The sequence below is a fragment of the Poeciliopsis prolifica genome, unplaced genomic scaffold (assembly GCF_027474105.1).
Source record: "Poeciliopsis prolifica strain line A6 unplaced genomic scaffold, Auburn_PproV2 SCAFFOLD079, whole genome shotgun sequence".
Taxonomy (NCBI): domain Eukaryota; kingdom Metazoa; phylum Chordata; class Actinopteri; order Cyprinodontiformes; family Poeciliidae; genus Poeciliopsis; species Poeciliopsis prolifica.
The window spans coordinates 1,477,501-1,500,372 of record NW_026562454.1 but is presented as its reverse complement, the minus strand read 5'-3'; the positions used below and the strand labels follow the sequence as shown (position 1 = coordinate 1,500,372).

Genomic DNA, 22,872 nt, shown 5'->3' with positions numbered 1-22,872 from the left:
TATTTATGTGTTCATGTATTTATTTGTTCATGTATCCATGTGTTCATGTATCCATGTGTTTATGTATTCATGTGTTCATGTATTCATGTGTTCATGTATACATGTGTTCATGTATTTATGTGTTCATGTATTCATGTGTTCATGTATTTATGTGTTCATGTGTTCATGTATTCATATGTTCATGTATTCATGTATTCATGTGTTCATGTCCATGTGTTCATGTATTCATGTGTTCATTTATTTATGTGTTCATGTATTCATGTGTTCATGTATTCATGTATTTATGTGTTCATGTGTTCATGTATCCATGTGTTCATGTGTTCATGTATTCATGTGTTCATGTATTCATGTGTTCATGTATCCATGTGTTCATGTATTCATGTGTTCATGTATTCATGTGTTCATGTATCCATGTGTTCATGTATTCATGTGTTCATGTATTCATGTGTTCATGTATTCATGTGTTCATGTATTCATGTATTCATGTGTTCATGTATTCATGTGTTCATGTATTCATGTGTTCATGTATTCATGTATCCATGTGTTCATGTATTCATGTGTTCATGTATTCATGTGCTCATGTATTCATGTGTTCATGTATCCATGTGTTCATGTATTCATGTGTTCATGTATTTATGTGTTCATGTGCTCATGTATTTATGTGTTCATGTGTTCATGTATTCATGTGTTCATGTATTCATGTATTTATGTGTTCATGTGTTCATGTATCCATGTGTTCATGTGTTCATGTATCCATGTGTTCATGTATTCATGTGTTCATGTATTTTTGTGTTCATGTGTTCATTTATCCATGTATTCATGTATCCATGTGTCCATGTGTTCATGTATTTATGTGTTCATGTGTTCATGTATTCATGTGTTCATGTATTTATGTGTTCATGTGTTCATGTATTCATGTGCTCATGTATTCATGTGTTCATGTATCCATGTGTTCATGTATTCATGTGTTCATGTATTCATGTGTTCATGTATTCATGTGTTCATGTATTCATGTGTTCATGTGTTCATGTATTCATGTGTTCATGTATCCATGTGTTCATGTGTTCATGTATTTATGTGTTCATGTGCTCATGTATTATGTGTTCATGTATTTATTTGTTCATGTATCCATGTGTTCATGTGTTCATGTATCCATGTGTTTATGTATTCATGTGTTCATGTATCATGTGTTCATGTATTCATGTGTTCATGTATTCATGTGTCATGTATTTATGTGTTCATGTATTCATGTGTTCATGTATTTATGTGTTCATGTGTTCATGTATTCATATGTTCATGTATTCATGTGTTCATGTATTTATGTGTTCATGTGTTCATGTATTCATGTATTCATGTGTTCATGTATCCATGTGTTCATGTATTCATGTGTTCATGTATTTATGTGTTCATGTATTCATGTGTTCATGTATTCATGTATTTATGTGTTCATGTGTTCATGTATCCATGTGTTCATGTGTTCATGTATTCATGTGTTCATGTTTTCATGTGTTCATGTTTTCATGTGTTCATGTATCCATGTGTTCATGTATTCATGTGTTCATGTATCCATGTGTCATGTATTCATGTGTTCATGTATTCATGTGTTCATGTATTCATGTGTTCATGTATTCATGTATTCATGTGTTCATGTATTCATGTGTTCATGTATCATGTGTTCATGTATTCATGTGTTCATGTATTCATGTGTTCATGTATTCATGTGTTCATGTTCATGTATTCATGTGTTCATGTATCATGTGCTCATGTATTCATGTGTTCATGTATCCATGTCTTCATGTGTTCATGTATTCATGTGTTCATGTATCCATGTGTTCATGTGTTCATGTATTTATGTGTTCATGTGCTCATGTATTTATGTGTTCATGTATTTATTTGTTCATGTATCCATGTGTTCATGTATCCATGTGTTTATGTATTCATGTGTTCATGTATTCATGTGTTCATGTATTCATGTGTCATGTATTTATGTGTTCATGTATTCATGTGTCATGTATTTATGTGTTCATGTGTTCATGTATTCATATGTTCATGTATTCATGTGTTCATGTATTTATGTGTTCATGTGTTCATGTATTCATGTGTTCATGTATCCATGTGTTCATGTATTCATGTGTTCATTTATTTATGTGTTCATGTATTCATGTTCATGTATTCATGTATTTATGTGTTCATGTGTTCATGTATCCATGTGTTCATGTATTCATGTGTTCATGTTTTCATGTGTTCATGTTTTCATGTGTTCATGTATCCATGTGTTCATGTATTCATGTGTTCATGTATTCATGTGTTCAGTTTTAGTGAGATTTTTATGTTAAGAAATTAAAATATTTTAAATGTGCAGAAAAGGGGATAAAAATGTGAAATCAGAGGATATTTAGTTATATTGTGTTCATGTATTCATGTGTTCATGTATTCATGTGTTCATGTATTCATGTATTCATGTGTTCATGTGTTCATGTATTCATGTGTTCATGTATTCATGTATCCATGTGTTCATGTATTCATGTGTTCATGTATTCATGTTCTCATGTATTCATGTGTTCATGTATCCATGTGTTCATGTATTCATGTTTTCATGTATTTATGTGTTCATGTGTTCATGTATTCATGTGTTCATGTATTTATGTGTTCATGTATTCATGTGTTCATGTATTCATGTGTTCATGTATCCATGTGTTCATGTATTCATGTGTTCATGTATTCATGTGTTCATGTATTCATGTGTTCATGTATCCATGTGTTCATGTGTTCATGTATTCATGTGTTCATGTATCCATGTGTTCATGTGTTCATGTATTTATGTGTTCATGTGCTCATGTATTTATGTGTTCATGTATTTATTTGTTCATGTATCCATGTGTTCATGTGTTCATGTATCCATGTGTTTATGTATTCATGTGTTCATGTATTCATGTGTTCATGTATTCATGTGTTCATGTATTTATGTGTTCATGTATTCATGTGTTCATGTATTTATGTGTTCATGTGTTCATGTATTCATATGTTCATGTATTCATGTGTTCATGTATTTATGTGTTCATGTGTTCATGTATTCATGTATTCATGTGTTCATGTATCCATGTGTTCATGTATTCATGTGTTCATGTATTTATGTGTTCATGTATTCATGTGTTCATGTATTCATGTATTTATGTGTTCATGTGTTCATGTATCCATGTGTTCATGTGTTCATGTATTCATGTATTCATGTGTTCATGTATCCATGTGTTCATGTATTCATGTGTTCATGTATTCATGTGTTCATGTATCCATGTGTTCATGTATTCATGTATTCATGTGTTCATGTATTCATGTATTCATGTATTCATGTGTTCATGTATTCATGTGTTCATGTATTTATGTGTTCATGTATTCATGTGTTCATGTATTCATGTGTTCATGTATTCATGTGTTCATGTATTCATGTGTTCATGTATTCATGTATCCATGTGTTCATGTATTCATGTGTTCATGTATCCATGTGTTCATGTGTTCATGTATCCATGTGTTCATGTATTCATGTGTTCATGTATTTTTGTGTTCATGTGTTCATTTATCCATGTATTCATGTATCCATGTGTCCATGTGTTCATGTGTTCATGTATTTATGTGTTCATGTGTTCATGTATTCATGTGTTCATGTATTTATGTGTTCATGTGTTCATGTATTCATGTGTTCATGTATTCATGTGTTCATGTATCCATGTGTTCATGTATTCATGTGTTCATGTATTCATGTGTTCATGTGTTCATGTGTTCATGTATCCATGTGTTCATGTGTTCATGTATTCATGTGTTCATGTATCCATGTGTTCATGTATTTATGTGTTCATGTGCTCATGTATTTATGTGTTCATGTATTTATGTGTTCATGTATCCATGTGTTCATGTGTTCATGTATCCATGTGTTCATGTATTCATGTGTTCATGTATTCATGTGTTCATGTATTCATGTGTTCATGTATTCATGTGTTCATGTATTCATGTGTTCATGTATTCATGTGTTCATGTATTTATGTGTTCATGTATTCATGTGTTCATGTATTCATGTGTTCATGTATTTATGTGTTCATGTGTTCATGTATTCATATGTTCATGTATTCATGTGTTCATGTATTTATGTGTTCATGTGTTCATGTATTCATGTATTCATGTGTTCATGCATGTGTTCATGTATTCATGTGTTCATTTATTTATGTGTTCATGTATTCATGTGTTCATGTATTCATGTATTTATGTGTTCATGTGTTCATGTATCCATGTGTTCATGTGTTCATGTATTCATGTGTTCATGTTTTCATGTGTTCATGTTTTCATGTGTTCATGTATCCATGTGTTCATGTATTCATGTGTTAATGTATTCATGTGTTCATGTATCCATGTGTTCATGTATTCATGTGTTCATGTATTCATGTGTTCATGTATTCATGTGTTCATGTATTCATGTATTCATGTGTTCATGTATTCATGTGTTCATGTATTCATGTGTTCATGTATTCATGTGTTCATGTATTCATGTGTTCATGTATTCATGTATCCATGTGTTCATGTATTCATGTGTTCATGTATTCATGTGCTCATGTATTCATGTGTTCATGTATCCATGTGTTCATGTGTTCATGTATTCATGTGTTCATGTATCCATGTGTTCATGTGTTCATGTATTTATGTGTTCATGTGCTCATGTATTTATGTGTTCATGTATTTATTTGTTCATGTATCCATGTGTTCATGTGTTCATGTATCCATGTGTTTATGTATTCATGTGTTCATGTATTCATGTGTTCATGTATTCATGTGTTCATGTATTTATGTGTTCATGTATTCATGTGTTCATGTATTTATGTGTTCATGTGTTCATGTATTCATGTGTTCATGTATTCATGTGTTCATGTATTTATGTGTTCATGTGTTCATGTGTTCATGTATTCATGTGTTCATGTATCCATGTGTTCATGTATTCATGTGTTCATGTATTTATGTGTTCATGTATTCATGTGTTCATGTATTCATGTATTTATGTGTTCATGTGTTCATGTATCCATGTGTTCATGTATTCATGTGTTCATGTATTCATGTGTTCATGTATCCATGTGTTCATGTATTCATGTGTTCATGTATTCATGTGTTCATGTATCCATGTGTTCATGTATTCATGTGTTCATGTATTCATGTGTTCATGTATTCATGTGTTCATGTATTCATGTATTCATGTTCATGTCATGTGTTCATGTATTCATGTGTTCATGTATTTATGTGTTCATGTATTCATGTGTTCATGTATTCATGTGTTCATGTATTCATGTGTTCATGTATTCATGTATCCATGTGTTCATGTATTCATGTGTTCATGTATTCATGTGCTCATGTATTCATGTGTTCATGTATCCATGTGTTCATGTATTCATGTGTTCATGTATTTATGTGTTCATGTGCTCATGTATTTATGTGTTCATGTGTTCATGTATTCATGTGTTCATGTATTCATGTATTTATGTGTTCATGTGTTCATGTATCCATGTGTTCATGTGTTCATGTATCCATGTGTTCATGTATTCATGTGTTCATGTATTTTTGTGTTCATGTGTTCATTTATCCATGTATTCATGTATCCATGTGTCCATGTGTTCATGTGTTCATGTATTTATGTGTTCATGTGTTCATGTATTCATGTGTTCATGTATTTATTTGTTCATGTGTTCATGTATTCATGTGTTCATTTATTTATGTGTTCATGTGTTCATGTATTCATGTGTTCATGTATTCATGTATCCATGTGTTCATGTATTCATGTATTTATGTGTTCATGTGTTCATGTGTTCATGTATTCATGTGTTCATGTTTTCATGTGTTCATGTATTCATGTGTTCATGTATTCATGTGTTCATGTATCCATGTGTTCATGTATTCATGTGTTCATGTATTTATGTGTTCATGTATTCATGTGTTCATGTATTCATGTGTTCATGTATCCATGTGTTCATGTATTCATGTGTTCATGTATTCATGTGCTCATGTATTCATGTGTTCATGTATACATGTGTTCATGTATTCATGTGTTCATGTATTTATGTGTTCATGTGTTCATGTATTCATGTGTTCATGTATTTATGTGTGTCATGTATTTATGTGTTCATGTATTCATGTGTTCATGTATCCATGTGTTCATTTATTCATGTGTTCATGTATCCATGTGTTCATGTATTCATGTATTCATGTGTTCATGTATTCATGTGTTCATGTATCCATGTGTTCATGTATTCATGTGTTCATGTATTTATGTGTTCATGTGCTCATGTATTTATGTGTTCATGTATTCATGTGTTCATGTATTCATGTATTTATGTGTTCATGTATCCATGTGTTCATGTGTTCATGTATCCATGTGTTCATGTATTCATGTGTTCATGTATTCATGTGTTCATGTATTCATGTGTTCATGTATTTATGTGTTCATGTGTTCATGTATTCATGTGTTCCTGTATACATGTGTTCATGTATTCATGTATTCATGTGTTCATGTATTCATGTGTTCATGTATTTATGTGTTCATGTATTCATGTGTTCATGTATTCATGTATTCATGTGTTCATGTATTCATGTGTTCATGTATTTATGTGTTCATGTATTCATGTGTTCATGTATTCATGTGTTCATGTATTTATGTGTTCATGTGTTCATGTATTCATATGTTCATGTATTCATGTGTTCATGTATTATGTGTTCATGTGTTCATGTATTCATGTATTCACGTGTTCATGTATCCATGTGTTCATGTATTCATGTGTTCATGTATTCATGTGTTCATTTATGTGTTCATGTGTTCATGTATTTATGTGTTCATGTATTTATGTGTTCATGTGTTCATGTATCCATGTGTTCATGTATTCATGTGTTCATGTGTTTATGTGTTCATGTGTTCATGTGTTCATGTATTCATGTGTTCATGTATTCATGTGTTCATGTATTTATGTGTTCCTGTATCCATGTGTTCATGTATTCATGTATTCATGTGTTCATGTATTCATGTGTTCATGTATTTATGTGTTCATGTATTCATGTGTTCATGTATTCATGTGTTCATGTATTTATGTGTTCATGTGTTCATGTATTCATATGTTCATGTATTCATGTGTTCATGTATTATGTGTTCATGTGTTCATGTATTCATGTATTCACGTGTTCATGTATCCATGTGTTCATGTATTCATGTGTTCATGTATTCATGTGTTCATTTATGTGTTCATGTGTTCATGTATTTATGTGTTCATGTATTTATGTGTTCATGTGTTCATGTATCCATGTGTTCATGTATTCATGTGTTCATGTTTTTATGTGTTCATGTGTTCATGTATCTATGTGTTCATGTGTTCATTTATTTATGTGTTCATGTGTTCATGTATCCATGTGTTCATGTATTCATGTGTTCATGTATCCATGTGTTCATGTATTCATGTATTCATGTGTTCATGTATTTATGTGTTCATGTATTCATGTGTTCATGTATTCATGTGTTCATGTATTCATGTGTTCATGTATTCATGTGTTCATGTATTTATGTGTTCATGTATTCATGTGTTCATGTATTCATGTATCCATGTGTTCATGTATTCATGTGTTCATGTATTCATGTGTTCATGTGTTCATGTATCCATGTGTTCATGTGTTCATGTATTTATGTATTCATGTGTTCATGTATTCATGTGTTCATGTATCCATGTATTCATGTGTTCATGTATTCATGTGTTCATGTATCCATGTGTTCATGTATTCATGTGTTCATGTATTCATGTATTCATGTGTTCATGTATTCATGTATCCATGTGTTCATGTGTTCATGTATCCATGTGTTCATGTATTCATGTGTTCATGTATTTATGTGTCATGTGCTCATATATTTATGTGTTCATGTGTTCATGTATTCATGTGTTCATGTATTCATGTATTTATGTGTTCATGTATCCATGTGTTCATGTGTTCATGTATCCATGTGTCATGTATTCATGTGTTCATGTATTTTTGTGTTCATGTGTTCATGTATCCATGTATTCATGTATCCATGTATCCATGTGTTCATGTGTTCATGTATTTATGTGTTCATGTGTTCATGTATTCATGTGTTCATGTATTTATTTGTTCATGTGTTCATGTATCCATGTGTTCATGTGTTCATATGTTCATGTATTCATGTGTTCATGTATTCATGTGTTCATGTATTCATGTGTTCATGTATCCATGTGTTCATGTATTCACGTGTTCATGTATTCATGTATTTATGTGTTCATGTATTCATGTGTTCATGTATTCATGTGTTCATGTGTTCATGTGTTCATGTATTCATGTGTTCATGTATCCATGTGTTCATGTATCCATGTGTTCATGTATTCATGTGTTCATGTATTCATGTGTTCATGTATCCATGTGTTCATGTATTCATGTGTTCATGTATTCATGTGTTCATGTGTTCATGTATTCATGTGTTCATGTATCCATGTGTTCATGTGTTCATGTATTCATGTGTTCATGTATCCATGTGTTCATGTATTCATGTGTTCATGTATTTATGTGTTCATGTGCTCATGTATTTATGTGTTCATGTGTTCATGTATTCATGTGTTCATGTATTCATGTATTTATGTGTTCATGTATCCATGTGTCATGTGTTCATGTATCCATGTGTTCATGTATTCATGTGTTCATGTATTTTTGTGTTCATGTGTTCATGTATCCATGTATTCATGTATCCATGTATCCATGTGTTCATGTGTTCATGTATTTATGTGTTCATGTGTTCATGTATTCATGTGTTCATGTATTTATTGTTCATGTGTTCATGTATCCATGTGTTCATGTGTTCATATGTTCATGTATTCATGTTTTATGTATTCATGTGTTCATGTATTCATGTGTTCATGTATCCATGTGTTCATGTATTCACGTGTTCATGTATTCATGTATTTATGTGTTCATGTATTCATGTGTTCATGTATTCATGTGTTCATGTATCCATGTATTCATGTGTCATGTATTTATGTATCCATGTGTTCATGTATTCATGTGTTCATGTATTCATGTGTTCATGTATTTATGTGTTCATGTGTTCATGTATTCATGTGTTCATGTATTCATGTGTTCATGTGTTCATGTATTTATGTGTTCATGTGTTCATGTATCCATGTGTTCATGTGTTCATGTATTTATGTGTTCATGTGTTCATGTATCCATCTATTCATGTGTTCATCCAGTCCCAGACTGTTTTGGGCTCCAGTCTATCAGAACCTGGTTGTTGTATAAAACAGTAATGTGTGGATCTGTGCAGCAGGGGGCGCCGAAGCAGATGTGAATGTGATGTGGGTGCATCGGAGTGCGGTGCTGGTTCTGGTTCTGACCTTGGCCCGGCCCGTGCTCTGCAGGATGTGGACCAGGGCGCAGGCCATCTCCTCCTTGTTGCGGACGCTGATGACGGGCTCCAGCACGCAGCACAGCGTGCCGTAGTTGTTGGTGACGAACTCGGCGAACTCCTTGTACCGCTCCATGGGCAGGATGGAGATGGTCTGGAAGCGGGACTTGATCCGGATGGACGGGCCGCCGCCCTTGGCCTTGCTGGCGGTCGGCGTGCTGACCGGGTACCACTTCTCCACGAAGTGGCGGCCCGTCACGCCGGCCACCGGGATGTTCACCAGGCCCACGTAGTTGTTCTTGTCCTTCTTCTTCTTCTTGTCGCCGTCGCGGTAGATGTGCACGGTGACGCTGCGCACGGCCGGCAGGCCGCTGAAGTCGAAGTGCTCGCCCCAGAACAGGCTGTCGGACCGGCCTTGCTGCTGGTCCGGGCGTACAGCACGTCGTCCAGGCACAGCTCGCAGAAGTAGCGCTTCTTGGGCGCCAGGTCTTTGGCCTCGATGATCCACAGGCGCAGCAGGTTCTCCGCCCGCCGGCAGTTGTCCTGGACACGAGCACAACCCGTTCACACAGAACCAGAACCGACCAGAACCGGGCCGGGAACAAAACCGGGCCGGGTCCAGAACCAGACCGGGAACAGAACCAGACCGGGTCCAGAACAGGGCGGAACCAGACCAGACCGGGTCCAGAACCAGGCCGGGAACAGAACCAGACCGGGTCCAGAACCAGGGCCGGGAACAGAACCAGACCGGGTCCAGAACCAGGGCCGGGAACAGAACCAGACCGGGTCCAGAACCAGGGCCGGGAACAGAACCAGACCGGGTCCAGAACCAGGGCCGGGAACAGAACCAGGGCCGGGAACAGAACCGGGCCGGGCCACGCAGCCAATCAGTACTCTACTTCATACCAGATCAGATTTCTATTTTCAGGAAGTGGATTTTATTTCAATCTTCCCTCCTGTGGGAATTATTAACTATGAGAATCAAATCAGAACCTCAATGTTTCTGATCCACTTTCAGCTGAAAACATGGCAGATTCCTTAAATTCAACTTTATCATGTTATCATGGAAATAATCTGCCAGAGCAGCAAAACAACCTGCAGGATGAGAAAAATCACTTTCATTAAAATCCACTAAAATATTGACTCTGCAAAGCTGCTGAGATTTAATGAGAGAATATCTGATTCTTTAAGCAACAGAAATGTTTAATATTGGAGATAAAAGAGAAAAATGTCTTTATCTGTAAAAGTGTCATTAAACTTTTTTCTCATGTTTTTAATAAGTAACATGAGAAACTGCCAATAAATTGATAAATGATTTTATCAATAAAACAAACGACTTGATTCTGTTTCTAAGAAGCTCCAACACTGAACTCTAAATACTGGAAGCTTCTGGTGGTGCCGGTACCGGGTCCAGAACCGGGCCAGGAACAGAACCGGGCCGGGAACAGAACTGGGCCAGGACCAGAACCAGACCGGGTCCAGAACCAGACCGGGTCCAGAACCGGGCCGGGAACAGAACCGGGCCGGGTTCAGAACCGGGCCGGGTCCAGAACCGGGCCAGGAACAGAACCGGGCCGGGAACATAACTGGGCCAGGACCAGAACCAGACCGGGTCCAGAACCAGACCAGGACCAGAACCGGGCCAAGTCCAGAACCGGGCCGGGTCCAGAACCAGACCGGGTCTCACCTTGTTGGGCTGGACGGTTCTCCTCAGGTTCTCCATCCACTTGTCTCGCTCCGAGGCCGACGTGCAGCTGAAGCACTTGCTGCCTCCAGCGTAGGTCACCTGGGGGCGAGGAGGCAAGTGAGCCCGGTTCCGGCAGGCGGAACCGGGCCGGAACCGGGCCGGCCTCACCTCGAAGCAGAACTCCTGGCCCAGGACGCTGCTGTGCAGAGGCTTGATGAACACGTCCTCCTCCATGCTGAGGTCCAGAGCCTCGGCGGCGCCGCCGGGGCTCAGCAAGGACTCATGGGAAACCGTCTCCTTCAGCCGGGGCAGCCCGCGGGCCCTGGAGCAGAACCGGGTTAATACCGGGCCAGAACAGGGCCAGAACCAGGGAGGAAAAGGATCTTGATAGGTTCTGTTTCAGGGCCGGTCCAACAGAACCAGAACTAGTTACAGAATCTTTCCTTCTTCCGGCTTCTGCAGCCGTGTTTCAGCTGGTTCTGGTCCGGTCGGAGGCCATCAGAACCACAGCCAGAACTTCTTGGGTTCTGCTGATCCGACCCACGTGTTCACCGGGTCAGTACCTTACAACTGAACAGACCTACAACTTGTGACCAGAAGCAGAACCAGAACCCGTCTGCATCATCGATGAGTTTAGTTCACAGACAGACCTGTGGTTCTGGTTCTGGTCGGGCTGTGAGCGGAGTGGTACCTGTCCGGCTCGGCGGGCCGCAGCGACGGCAGTCTGAAGCTGGTGTTCCGGTCCAGTTTGGTCTGGCTCTTGGTTCTCTTGATGGAGCCTTTCAGACGTTTGCTGAAGAAGTTCTGAAGGAGAAGCAGAACCGAGTCAGGCCGAGGCGATGACCTCTGACCCCCAGCTGTCCCAATTTAGAGATCTTTCCCTTTCGCAGAGTCTGCTCTGTGACGCCCATCCACAGGCCGCTGCTGCTGCCAGGCTGCTGCTACTGCCAGGCTGCTGCTGCTGCTGCCAGGCTGCTGCTGCTGCTGCCAGGCTGCTGCTGCTGCTGCCAGGCTGCTGCTGCTGCCAGGCTGCTGCTACTGCCAGGCTGCTGCTGCTGCCAGGCTGCTGCTGCTGCTGCCAGGCTGCTGCTGCTGCCAGGCCGCTGCTGCTGCCAGGCTGCTGCTGCTGCCAGGCTGCTGCTGCTGCTGCCAGGCCGCTGCTGCTGCCAGGCTGCTGCTGCTGCTGCCAGGCCGCTGCTGCTACTGCCAGGCTGCTGCTGCTGCTGCCAGGCTGCTGCTGCTGCTGCCAGGCTGCTGCTGCTGCTGCCAGGCTGCTGCTGCTGCCAGGCTGCTGCTGCTGCCAGGCTGCTGCTGCTGCCAGGCTGCTGCTGCTGCCAGGCTGCTGCTGCTGCCAGGCTGCTGCTGCTGCTGCCAGGCTGCTGCTGCTGCTGCCAGGCTGCTGCTGCTGCCAGGCTGCTGCTGCTGCCAGGCTGCTGCTACTGCCAGGCTGCTGCTGCTACTGCCAGGCTGCTGCTGCTGCTGCCAGGCTGCTGCTGCTGCCAGGCTGCTGCTGCTGCTGCCAGGCTGCTGCTGCTGCTGCCAGGCTGCTGCTGCTGCCAGGCTGCTGCTGCTGCCAGGCTGCTGCTACTGCCAGGCTGCTGCTGCTGCCAGGCTGCTGCTGCTGCCAGGCTGCTGCTGCTGCTGCTGCCCAGGCTGCTGCTGCTGCTGCCAGGCTGCTGCTGCTGCCAGGCTGCTGCTGCTGCTGCCAGGCTGCTGCTGCTGCCAGGCTGCTGCTGCTGCCAGGCTGCTGCTGCTGCCAGGCTGCTGCTGCTGCCAGGCTGCTGCTGCTGCCAGGCCGCTGCTGCTGCCAGGCCGCTGCTGCTGCCAGGCTGCTGCTGCTGCCAGGCCGCTGCTGCTGCCATTTAACTTTTAGGAACTCAGCGTGGATTTGTCTTATTAGGACTTGGACCAACACTAAATGTTCTAATAAAGTACGACATGGACTAGATTTTCAGAGCAGTTGGACTCGTCTTTAGCCAGGTCCTTCAGGTGACCAGGATGTAACCCGAAGCTAAGAAATAGCACAACTAAACTAGAACTGGGACCTTCAAACACATCTGGACAGCCTGAAGGAACCGACATGATGTGTCTCCAGGATATAAATGTCCTGGAGGACATGGAGGACATGGAGGACTCACCGGCACTTTGAAAGGAGAAGAGTTGGGATTGTCGGCCGCGAGGTTCTTCTCTGAGCTGCCCAAACCGGAAATGCTCCTCCTCCTCGGAGAACGCTCCGAAGACACTTCTGAGGAGACAGACAGAGAGAGAGACAGAGAGACAATCAGTTCATGTCAACCAGAGCTGCCTGTTTTTCCCACTATTGTCCGTCATCGTCTGGATGGACGGACTGATGTCATTCAGAGACGATGAAGGACAAACGGGACGGATGGACGGTCAGAGGGTTCCAGCAGGTGGAGGAAGCTCAGGGTTCCTCACAGATCAGGTGACCAGAACGATGTCTGGACCATGAAGCTCAACGCTCCACTGCTGAAGGAAAACTGCTGCAAACTGAACCAAACCAGCAGAACTAAACCGGAGACAGACATTGGCTCTGATCTGATTCCGAAGCGTCCAATCAGCAGCGAGCACCGTCCTCATGTTTACATGCGATGGAGGGCTCCTGCAACGGGAACGTCGGAGCTGCAGCGAACGCAGCATGCAGCAGCAGCCGGGCCGGACGACGCTCGCTGCATGCAGCAGCGCCGCAGCAGGAACTTTCATGCACACACACACAGAAGCAGCCGGGGGGAGACGCAGCGGCGGCGGCGGCGGTCCCACACGCCGTCGCCGCTCTTTGTTCCAGACACAAAGTTCAGGCAGCATGCTGCAGGAAGTGAGACGAGCGGTCACATGACTGAAACATACCTCGATCGCAGCTGTTCCCCATCATCTGAGGAGGACACACACACACACACACACACACACACACACACACACACACACACAAGGTCAGACGGGATTGGCCGGAGCAGCCGCCGCCCGCCAGCCAATCAGCTCCAGCTGCAGCCTGCCTGCCTCTCCCTCCTCAGCAGAAACTCTATCCTCCAGGTTTACCGCATCAATCCGATCAATCCTGCAGCTTCCTCCTCTTCCTCATCATCATCATCCTCCTCTTCCTCATCATCATCATCCTCCTCTTCCTCATCATCATCCTCCTCCTCTTCCTCATCATCATCCTCTCTGCTCTTCCGCCCAGTGGCTCAGATTTGCCGTTTCCTCTCCCACTGCAGCTCAGGGTCAGAGGTCAGGGGTCGGGTGATCTCGGCGGCTCTGCTGTCCGCCAACAGAGAGGCAGCTGCTCAGCCTGACAACACTCTTCAGTGTGGACGTTCCTGCTGCAGGAAGCCGTCCTCTGAGTGACAAAGGTTTTTAAACGCAGCCAGAGGAACCAGCGAGTCAGGCTGCGACTGAGCGAGAGAGAGCAGGACTTCACCCAGAAACGGAAAGGTTAACCAGCCTGCAGCCTGTTTGCTACTTTAGAAAATGTTGCTGCCGTTTCTGCCTGTTTTCTGTCTTACATTCAATGATCTGGAGTTTCAGGTTTTCCTGTTTTGAGATTTTGTTGATGTGAGATTTTCCAACTGGCGAAAGGTTAGCATGAAAAACTCATCAGGCAACAATTACTGCACAACATGCTAGCTGCTAACCGCTAACACAGGCAGTTTCAATGGGAAACTTGCAGCCATTTGAGCTGAATTACTAAATCTCTGTTTAGCCGCACACAGTGTGACGTCGCCTCTGCTCAGAATATGAACCGCAGGAAGAACGTAAACGTCCCCGTGACGTTCTGTGGTAGGATGACCTTTGACCCAGAGACAGGAGGACCACGTCAGGTGATCCAGGTTGAAGGTAAAGTGTTTATTTATCAGTCAGTTTTATTTATGGATCAGCTTCTGATTATTATTGCTGCTATTTTTGATCGTTTGTGTGGAGAAACCCGGGGAGACCTGGAAAGACCCGGAAAGACCCGGAGAGACCCGGTCAGACCCGGAGAGACCCGGAGAGACCCGGTCAGACCCGGAGAGACCCGGAGAGACCCGGAGAGACCCGGTCAGACCCGGAGAGACCCGGAGAGACCCGGAGAGACCCAAGGAGACCTGATTCTACTGGCAGGATGGCTGCTGGTTCTGAAGAGCTGCTGCAGCTCAGGTTTCATATCCCTAGAGCTTTTTAACTGAAGGGTTTTTCCTGCAGCAGAGTGATGGATGGGAATGGGATCCACTCCAGAACCAGAACCAGAACCAGGTGTTTCTAACTGCAGAAAACCCGAGCAGATCCTGCAGAACTCTGCCGCTGACCTATTCATTAAAGCAGGTGAGTTTCAGCAGGAAGCTGTGGATCCTGAACCCTTCCAGAAACAGTTGAATCAGAACCAGAACCGGGTCAGAGTGGGTCAGCAGGTGCAGCAACCATCCTGGGAACCTGTCATTACTTTCCCGCCTGCTCTGCAAACAAACAGCCAGAAATAACTCCAGACACCATCAGGTGGTTTTGGTTTGGGACAGTGCAGGAATGCAGGTCCGAAACCATCGGGTTGAGCTGGGCCGGTCCAGAACCGCCGCCTTCAGGTCCAACTCAACATGCTGGGATAAATCTCTGCAGCTGAGCAGGAAAACCAGCTGAGGCTGATCCGTTTCTGCTCGTATTCCTGGAACGCTCCGGATCATTCCGGGTCGTAAAGTTCATTCTGGATTCAGGTTCTTCCTGCAAAAACCGAAGCCGGACTTCAGCCAGGAAAACACACCTGCCGACCGACTCCACCTGTCCGGACCCGGAGAACCTCTGACATATCTGCCTCCGTTCGGATCGAAGCTTTCCACCATGAGACTGAACTTTCACCCGTTTACCCTTTGACCCCGGAGGTGGGCGGAGCTGCGTTGCAGACGGACTGAAGGTGAGGAGCGATGTCAGCCGGCGGCGGCGCCAGGAATGCTGGGAATGTTTGAGACGCTCCTGTTTGTTCATTCAGGACCTCAGAGAGGAAGCAGCTGCAGACGGAAACCTTTGTGTTGTTGAATGGAGATAAACAGCAGCAAACCTGAACACCTGAACGCATTTAACACACCTGAACGCACCTGAACGCACCTTAACACACCTGAACGCACCTGAACACCTGAACGCACCTGAACACCTGAACACATCTTAACACACCTGAACGCACCTGAACACCTGAACGCATCTTAACACACCTGAACGCACCTGAACACCTGAACGCACCTTAACACCTGAACGCATCTTAACACCTGAACGCATCTTAACACACCTGAACACATCTTAACACACCTGAACGCATCTTAACACACCTGAACACCTGAACGCATCTTAACACACCTGAACACACCTGAACGCATCTTAACACACCTGAACGCACCTTAACACACCTGAACGCACCTGAACGCACCTTAACACACCTGAACGCACCTGAACACCTGAACGCACCTGAACACCTGAACGCATCTTAACACACCTGAACGCACCTGAACACCTGAACGCACCTTAACACCTGAACGCATCTTAACACCTGAACGCATCTTAACACACCTGAACGCACCTGAACACCTGAACACATCTTAACACACCTGAACGCATCTTAACACACCTGAACGCACCTGAACACCTGAACGCACCTTAACACACCTGAACGCACCTGAACACCTGAACACATCTTAACACACCTGAACGCATCTTAACACACCTGAACACCTGAACGCATCTGAACACCTGAACGCACCTGAACACCTGAACGCACCTTAACACATCTTAACACACCTGAACGCATCTTAACACACCTGAACACCTGAACGCATCTGAACACCTGAACGCATCTGAACACCTGAACGCATCTGAACACCTGAACGCATCTGAACACCTGAACGCATCTTAACACACCTGAACGCACCTGAACACCTGAACGCATCTGAACACCTGAACGCATCTGAACACTGAATGCATCTTAACACACCTGAACGCATCTGAACACCTGAACGCATCTGAACACCTGAACGCACTGAACACCTGAACGCATCTGAAACACCTGAACGCATGAACACCTGAACGCACCTAACACATCTTAACACACCTGACACCTGAACATCTGACACCTGAACGCATTGAACACCTGAACACATCTTAACACCCTGAACACCTGAACGCATCTGAACACCTGAACGCATCTTAACACACCTGAACGCACCTGAACACCTGAAACGCACCTTAACACACCTGAACGCACCTGAACACCTGAACGCATCTGAACACCTGAACGCATCTGAACACCTGAACGCATCTGAACACCTGAACGCATCTGAACACCTGAACGCATCTGAACACCTGAACGCATCTGAACACCTGAATGCATCTTAACACACCTGAATGCATCTTAACACACCTGAACGCATCTGAACACCTGAACGCATCTTAACACACCTGAACGCATCTGAACACCTGAACGCATCTTAACACACCTGAACACCTGAACGCATCTTAACACACCTGAACGCATCTTAACACACCTGAACGCACCCTGAATATTTTGTTTCTGGCATTTTCACAGTAATGTTAGAAAACATTATTTGTGCTCTATTGATTGCTAATATAAACCAGCTCACCATGTCATTTCAGGCCAAGTTCTGCACATGAGCTCAACACCTGACATGTGTCAGCATGACGTTTCCTTTATGAAGGCTGTCAGCAGAAATGTTTTGTCTGAATGTGTATTCTGATATGTTTAAATGTAAAGTTGGTTGGAGGGAAAACGGAAAAACACCTGCATGAGATTTTCACCATCCAAAATGGTGGCTGTGTGTTTCTTCATCTCTGAAGTTTCTCATGAATCTTGTTGAACTTTTTCCTTCTTCCTGGATTCTCCAGAGAAACGTTTTCCTCCTGCGACGCGTCCTTCATCCCTGACATCGGCACAGAACTCAGCTTTCACAGCAAACGTTCACAGAATGAAGGAAGCCGGCTTCATCAGCTGCAGGATCACAGAGCCGTCTGAGGTCGCTGACAGCTGAATTAACATGACCGGCCCTGAACGCAGCACGCAGTTAACCCCAAACTGACCTGCAGACAAGACACACCTTGCTGCAGCTGATATCACACCCGACCGAGAGCAACAACGATTCAGGTTCTGAAACTCACCAGGCCAGAAATCAGCTGATCGGATGTGAGACCAGATCACCGGCCGCAGCCTCCAGCAAACCAGCAAAACCAGCAAAACCAGCAAAATTAAATCAGCTGCTCAGGATTTAAATGCCATAAATCTTGGTTCTGGATACCAAACGTTCTGGTTGTGTTGGATCCATCAGAGGAGGAGGCGGGGTCAGGTCAGCATTTTAATTCTGTGTTTGGACTTCCTTCATAGCTAAATTAGTTTTTTATTTAAAATTGATAAAATTAGATGAACCACAAAACTGATCATTTAAAACAGGATTTAACTGGGACAAAAACCGGGCCGCACAACAGAACCATGATGCTCCTGGAAGAACCTGAGCGTTCCACAATCAGCACAAAATCAAAACCAGCATGAAACCGAGACACAGCAGAACCAAACAGAACCTGAAGATCACATCAGATGGAAAACAAACCCAATAAAACCAGGAATAGAAAAATACAATCCAAGTAGAAAAACCCATAAAAATCAGAGCAACATTTAGATTAGAAGTGAATTTATTTTCAGGATAAAAACAGGATGAAACCTGAATGAACTTTGATTCAAACTGGTATAAAAACCAAACAAACTGGGAGAAAAGACAAAAAAGAGGAAAAAAATCTGACAAAAAGAATAAAAACAATGTGAAAAATTTAGTTCAAATCAAGATAAAACTGGGATTAAAAAAAGCCCAGATCAAATCAGAATAAATCCATGATCAAATACAAATTAGTATTATATTTGTATTTTTACTATAATTAGTAAAGAAATAAACCTGATAGAAAAACGGGATGAAAGTGAGACAAAATCAGAATCAAATCAAATCAAAATAAAAGTGAATCAAATCAAAACACAAAGTGGATTTAAAATGTGAATAAAACCTGACAGTTTATTCACAAATGGATCAGTTGGTTCTGAATCAACATAAACAAATAAAAAAGTGGTCAAAACTAAATGTTTATGGGTTGTGACGTCATCAGAAACCAGGTCCGGATGTTTGGCAAATTAAAGTTTTATTAACCAAGCCGGCCGGTTCTGGTTCTGATTCTAACGGGACTCCAGCCGAACTCTGAGCCGAACCGGACCTGTTCGGTTAGTTCCTGTCAGATTCTGGGTCGAACCTGGAAACTCATCCCAACAGAACCCCTAACGGACCGAACCCGAACTCCGCGGTCCTGGTTCTGAACCTGCAGTTCGGTTCTGCTCGGGGTCGAGAAGTGCTAGTTCAGACTAGCTTTAGAGCCGGTGCCGGCTCGGTTCGGCTGGAAGCAGCAGGTTCCTGCAGCCGGACTCCAACTCCTCCAGCGGTGAGTCGGAGCGCCGCGAGCCGGGGGACGGAGCGCCGAGGCCGGCCGCGCGGCCGCCGCGCCCGGGCGGACCGGCTCCGGCTCCGGTTCCGGTTCCGGCTACGGCAGCGAACGGGACGGGACTCACCTACGAGCTCCATCAGAACCGCAGTCCGGACGTGTCCCGAGCCGGAGACATGTTCATTCAGTCCGAGAGACTCCGCCGATTCAGCACACTCACTTCCGCTCAGACCTTCACAATAAGAGCCTGGCTGAGCGGAGCACATTTCTGCTGTTCCTCCTTCACCTTTCAGACAGTCGCTATGATGGTTACCATGGCAACAAGGTGTTGTTTTTACAACAGGAAGAGGCTGATTAGCATATCAAAAGCTCAAGTAACACCTGAACTTTGACCCCAACTGCCAGAGGAGTTGAAAAGGAGCTTCATGGATCAAATCCAACGCAGTGGATTAGCAGAGCTAGCTAACAGCTGGTTAGCATGTCAGGACTGTCATGGCGGGTCAGTCATTTAGTTTCTCTCTGGGATGAATCAATGGCAGGAGATCACAGGAACATTAAGAAGCTGAATCCACTGGGTTTGTTGGGAACAGTCATAGTGTTGCACCTGCTGGACCTTCACAATAAGACCCAGAACCGCCAGGTGGAGATTATTGTGTTTCTTTATTGTTTCTGCATGAAAAATGTCTTAGTTTTACTGATAGAAATTTTTATTTATGATTTAATGAACTGATCAAAACACAAATCTAGATTATTTCGATCTGAATGCATCTAAAAGTTCTGAGTTTGTTTATTTTATTAGTCTATTTATTTTATAATTTGATTGGAACTTCATTTTGTCATTTATTTCATTGCTCTTTTCAAATAAAACTTATTCAATGAAGTTTGTTGGAAATACAGATTGAAGTGAAAAGTTTCATCTTTATAGAGCTAACTTTTATTCTGAAGACTTCAGACTGCAGGACGCTTTTATTGTGAAGGGGAGTGCAGCAGCAGGAAGTGGGGAGACAGGACAGGAGCAGGACCACAGAAGAAGACTGAGATGTCTGAGGCGCAGTAAAGCAGCTGCTGGGGTCTTCATCAGGAGGAGGAGATCAAACCATCAGGGTTTAGGATTAAAGCTGAATAAATGTGATATAAAGCAGCAGGTCCGTCCTCCCACCTGCAGGGGGCAGTAAGCATCAATCTGCCCAGAACAGAAAACGTCCACTAAGCTAACGTTTCTAAAAGTAATCCAGAAACTTTCCAAGGTTTCCCAAAGATCCCAGAGCGAGTCGTCCCAGTTTTCTCTCCTCCTGGGAATCATTACTGTTCTATTTAAAGATTTAATCTCCCAGATTAGTCCAGTTTCTGGTGATCCAGTTCACCCAGTCACAGGAAAACATGGCGGATGGTCTTTGGGAAAAGCCTGGAAGTTTTTCCAGAGCAACAGTTTAGATTCCCAAACCGGATTGATGTGTGAACACAAAACAAACTGAGATCAGAAAACTAGTTTAATCTCAGATTCTTCCATTAACTAATTTAAATATTCAGATTTCAAGATTCAAAAATCCAAATAATTTATTTTCCAAATTCTTCGTTGCCGTTAAAGGATTTGAATCCAACAGATTCCCAGATGTTTTCCTCAGAGGTCGGCGATGAAGAGGAAAGAAGAGTGTTTGTGGCGGACAGTCAGACACTGTAATTAGACCGAGCCGGGAACCGAAATTACACCTGAGCCGCTGCTGACAGGAGGAAGAGGAGGAGGAGGAAGAGGAAGGTTCACTTCTGGTTTCCATTCAGCCTGAACTCCCAAACGCTCCAATTGAACCAGTTAAACCAGTGAAAACCAAAACAACCCAGAATCAGACAAAGCAGCAGGAACCAGAAGACGTTTCTGCTTTCAACCAGGGACCAGTCTGGACCGCCCATTAAAACCATTGAAACCAGTAAGCAGTCTGATCTGACCATTAAAGCCAGTGACACATGAAGCCGTATTCCCAGTATAAATTCAGTTGGAAGCCACTTTAAAACCAGTTTAAAACCTAAACACCTCTAGCAGGAACAAGCTTGTGGAAAACCAGTAACTCGCCCAGTTTAACCACGGCGTCAGCTCCAGCAATAATCCCAGTATAAACTGATGCAACAAGAGGATTATTTCCAGTATTCCCAGTTAAGTTTGTTGTGAAACTCAAAGGAGTTAAAATCCACCACTCCCAGTCCAGTTTCATACTGGTGAAAAAGCCCAGTTGTCCCAGTAAGTTCAGAACCAGACTGAGTAGGACCCAGTCTGAACCAGAACCAGTATAAACCCAGTCTGAACCAGAACCAGTACAAATCCAGTCTGAACCAGAACCAGAACCAGTATAAACCCAGTCTGAACCAGAACCAGAATAAATCCGGTCTGAACCAGAACCAGTATAAACCCAGTCTGAACCAGAACCAGAATAAATCCGGTCTGAACCAGAACCAGTATAAATCCAGTCTGAACCAGAACCAGTATAAACCCAGTCTGAACCAGAACCAGTATAAATCCAGTCTGAACCAGAACCAGTATAAACCCAGTCTGAACCAGAACCAGTACAAACCCAGTCTGAACCAGAACCAGTATAAACCCAGTCTGAACCAGAACCAGTACAAATCCAGTCTGAACCAGAACCAGAACCAGTATAAACCCAGTCTGAACCAGAACCAGTATAAACCCAGTCTGAACCAGAACCAGTACAAACCCAGTCTCAACCAGAACCAGTATAAATTCAGTCTGAACCAGAACCAGTACAAACCCAGTCTGAACCAGAACCAGTATAAATTCAGTCTGAACCAGAACCAGTATAAACCCAGTCTGAACCAGAACCAGTATAAACCCAGTCTGAACCAGAACCAGTATAAACCCAGTCTGAACCAGAACCAGTACAAATCCAGTCTGAACCAGAACCAGTACAAATCCAGTCTGAACCAGAACCAGTATAAACCCAGTCTGAACCAGAACCAGTACAAACCCAGTCTGAACCAGAACCAGTATAAACCCAGTCTGAACCAGAACCAGTATAAACCCAGTCTGAACCAGAACCAGTATAAACCCAGTCTGAACCAGAACCAGTACAAATCCAGTCTGAACCAGAACCAGAATAAATCCGGTCTGAACCAGAACCAGTATAAATCCAGTCTGAACCAGAACCAGTATAAACCCAGTCTGAACCAGAACCAGTATAAATTCAGTCTGAACCAGAACCAGTACAAACCCAGTCTGAACCAGAACCAGTATAAACCCAGTCTGAACCAGAACCAGTACAAATCCAGTCTGAACCAGAACCAGTATAAACCCAGTCTG

General features: G+C 43.0%; 1 protein-coding gene across 1 annotated transcript in view; it reads right to left on the bottom strand.

Annotated features, from left to right (window-relative positions):
* Window positions 1–22,872, bottom strand: part of rasal2 (RAS protein activator like 2) — a 50,017-nt gene that overhangs the window by 14,917 nt on the left and 12,228 nt on the right. The window contains 6 exon segments of the mRNA XM_055021794.1: window positions 9,411–9,835; window positions 9,838–9,964; window positions 11,109–11,207; window positions 11,277–11,430; window positions 11,800–11,912; window positions 13,247–13,353. Coding sequence (XP_054877769.1) covers window positions 9,411–9,835; window positions 9,838–9,964; window positions 11,109–11,207; window positions 11,277–11,430; window positions 11,800–11,912; window positions 13,247–13,353 — 1,025 coding nt within the window.